Source organism: Hipposideros armiger, unplaced genomic scaffold, assembly GCF_001890085.2.
Source record: "Hipposideros armiger isolate ML-2016 unplaced genomic scaffold, ASM189008v1 scaffold_26, whole genome shotgun sequence".
Lineage (NCBI taxonomy): Eukaryota > Metazoa > Chordata > Mammalia > Chiroptera > Hipposideridae > Hipposideros > Hipposideros armiger.
The window spans coordinates 5,040,945-5,044,170 of record NW_017731376.1 but is presented as its reverse complement, the minus strand read 5'-3'; the positions used below and the strand labels follow the sequence as shown (position 1 = coordinate 5,044,170).

Below are 3,226 nucleotides of genomic sequence, written 5' to 3'. Positions count from 1 at the left end.
GTTTCCACAGCTACACAGGGAGGTGGCTTTGAAAACACATTGGCTATTAATTTCATAACTTACCTTTTCGTAACGTTCTAAAGAAAATTTTCACTTTTAAATTTTAAGTGAAATAATTTAATTTTGTTTTAAGAAAATGTAGATAATTTTACAATATTATTTGAGGTAACTGGAGACACGGAAAACATTTCAGAACTTGGATTAGTACGCACTGAAATAGGAACATGGCTGCGATGAGTGACACAGAGACGTGGTCTTAGATCTGCCACCTTTAGCTGTGAATACTTGTCATGTGCTACTAGATTTGGTGATAGCTTCACAATGGAGAAGGGTGGTCGCACCCTGTCGTTCCTTTAACCTCAACTTGAAGGCTGACAAGTTAGCTAGATAAGGAAGTCAGCGGCAAAGCCCTACTGCTCAGCTCTACCACACGCTAACAGTGTGACTGTGTACAAAACTAGCCTCTTTTTGCCTCAGTTTCTGGATCTCTAAAATGGGCATAAGAACGGTTCATTGCAAAAGGCTAGTTGTGAAGAGTCAATAATCTAATGCCCAGAACATTATCTGGCAGAAATTAGTGCTCGAAAAATATTAGCTGTTACTAATTTTTTACAAAGTATGAATAAAATGAGGAATGAACTCGAAAAGATTCTTGATTAGTTTATATTTGGAAGTGTATACTAGACACAGATAAAAGACCTCAGGAGTCAGGGAGAAGGCAGTCACATTTTATTTATGTTTGCTATTACTCATGTTGTGATATAGCTACACATTTTCTCAGAAAATAACCTTAATTCCTATAGTAAAGTACTTCTCAATTATTTAAATGATCTCCCCTCCAAGAAGAAAAATTAAGTTTAATTGTTTAATTGAGTTAATTTTAATTCAATTTAATGTTTCCCTATTGAGAAAAAGCAAATACTAAAGAATAAGATTTTGTTAGGTAGAACTGAGTTTTGGAGGTCCAAAAACCATTGTAATAGCTAGAATGTTTTTGCTCCCCAAAAACCAATTTTCAATCCCTTGTGGGCTCTGTTGCCCCACTGAGAACGTACATTATAGTAATGTATTATCTTTGCAGAGAGTTTCATTTTTAAACATAAAATTTTTATGATCACTTTAATTAAAACTAGCGCTAGATGGTGACAGTGCAAAAGAATTTACTCATTTGAAATTAAGGTCTTTCTCTTCCTAATAGATGCGAAGGGACTTACTGCATTGGGACAATGCCTTACAACTGGCAAAGCGTTTGGCCCCAGACCAAATACCATTTATATCGAAAGAATATGCTGTTCAGCTTGAAGTCATGTAAGTCCTTGTCTTTATATGATTCAATAAATATCTACTGAATTAATGATTACTGAATTAATTACTGAAATATCTTCAGTTATAAACTGCCATTTAATATAAGGCCCTCAATTGATTTAATAATTGCTTTTTGAGGGGAAAAACATTAATTATACATCCAAAACATGTTTTTTCTAACTAATGATGTCTTATCCATGCATTTACCCTCTTTCATTTTTAGCATCAAAATCTAAGTTTGGGTCTAAGCCTTTTCTACATTTAGAGCCTAAATATTGTTTTGAATCACATTTCCAACAACAGTTAGCGTAGCATCAGGGTGACATATTGCTTTTCATAACCTATGCTCATGATTTTGACCTCTTTGAACACTGAGGATTTACAGTGTAATTTCAAGGCATAGTGCAAAATACTGGGTTTTGGTCTACAATTTCTATTTGCTTACATTAGTAGTTTTTCTTTTTAAAATTGAATTGCATATGGGTAAAAATTTGACCGTTAATGTTGAAAATCATGCCAGAAGCTTTTCACGGGCCGATATTCAGCGCTTGAGTAATGATCCTTTACGATGCCTGAATAGGCTTCACAAATCTTCCCCACCTTTGGAAGTGCCATAACCTATTCTGAGAGATTTTGAATTTTCCAATGCCCTTAATTGCTAGACAATTTTAATTTATCAGTAGTCTTAATAGACAGGCTATACATTTTTATTTCAGTGCTCCATAAAAGTGTAATTTTAGAAGCATTCAGGATCCACTTTTAATTCATTCAGCCATGGTTAATGATACTAATGAAATACCTGCAGAGACAGTAAATGAATCATTTATTTGCAAATATAAGTTCACATGTGTACATGCAATGTCAACTACATCACACCTGGACAATTTATTTTGACATTTATTATACATTCCAACTGCAAAAATAGTAAATGTGGAACAATATTGTTTTTGAACAATAAAATATGGTTCTAACATTTGATTTTTTTTAAAGNTTTGAACACACTTATCTCATTGCTCTTGCCACTTTCTGAAGCAGTTCTGGAAATCCTCTTTTGTGAGTGTCTAGTTGCGCTGTTGTAGCTGCCTCGATGTCCTGAATCATTTTGACTTTGGGGAAGAGTCAGAAGTCGCACGGTGCCAGATCCGGTGAATAAAGTGGATGAGGACACACTGTAATGTTTTTGACAGAAAGTGCCCTATACCAGAAGTGATGTGTGACACAGAGCGTTGTCATGATGGAGGATGATTTACGGCACACTTTAAAAACACAACTTTTCTCAACCATAGCTCACACCTGACTGTCTGCACTGAACAAGTTGAAACTTGTCACACACTGTTACTAAGGTTTGACACGCTGCTTCCTGTGTTGAAGATACCTGCCTTTCCATTGGATGGCGCTTGGCAGCAGCATTCACGGTATTTTACGATCACAACAGAAAAGCTCTGTGCCACACATCACTTCTGGTATGGCAGTTTCTGTCGAATAAAAACATATGGTGTGTCCTCATTCACCTTATCCTCTGGATCTGGCACTGTGCAACTTCTGGCTCTTCCCCAAAGTCAAAATGACCATGTTTTAAACCAGAGGTTGGCAAATGGCACATGCTTTAGGCTTTAAGGACCACCGGGGTCTCTGTCACTACTACTCAAGTTGGCTGTTGTAGCACTAGAATAGCTGAGACATTCCAGAATGAATGAGCTGATGAGTAGCTACATTCAACTCAAACTATTTTCAGAAACAGGCAGCTGACGGGATTTGCCTCTTGGGCCATAGTTTGCTGACCCCTGATTTAAACTTCCAGATTTAAAGCAATAAGAGTATTAATTTCATCGACTTGTGTGAGAACAAAAATAATCTTTACCTTGTGTGAAGTGAACCAAAGATAAAGAAAGGAGGAAACAGGGAAGGAATAGAATTAGTT

General features: G+C 36.2%; 1 protein-coding gene across 1 annotated transcript in view; it reads left to right on the top strand.

Annotated features, from left to right (window-relative positions):
• Positions 1 to 3,226, top strand: part of WDR19 (WD repeat domain 19) — an 87,381-nt gene that overhangs the window by 50,664 nt on the left and 33,491 nt on the right. The window contains exon 18 of the mRNA XM_019635995.1: positions 1,199 to 1,308. Coding sequence (XP_019491540.1) covers positions 1,199 to 1,308 — 110 coding nt within the window. The remainder of the gene's footprint in view (positions 1 to 1,198; positions 1,309 to 3,226) is intronic.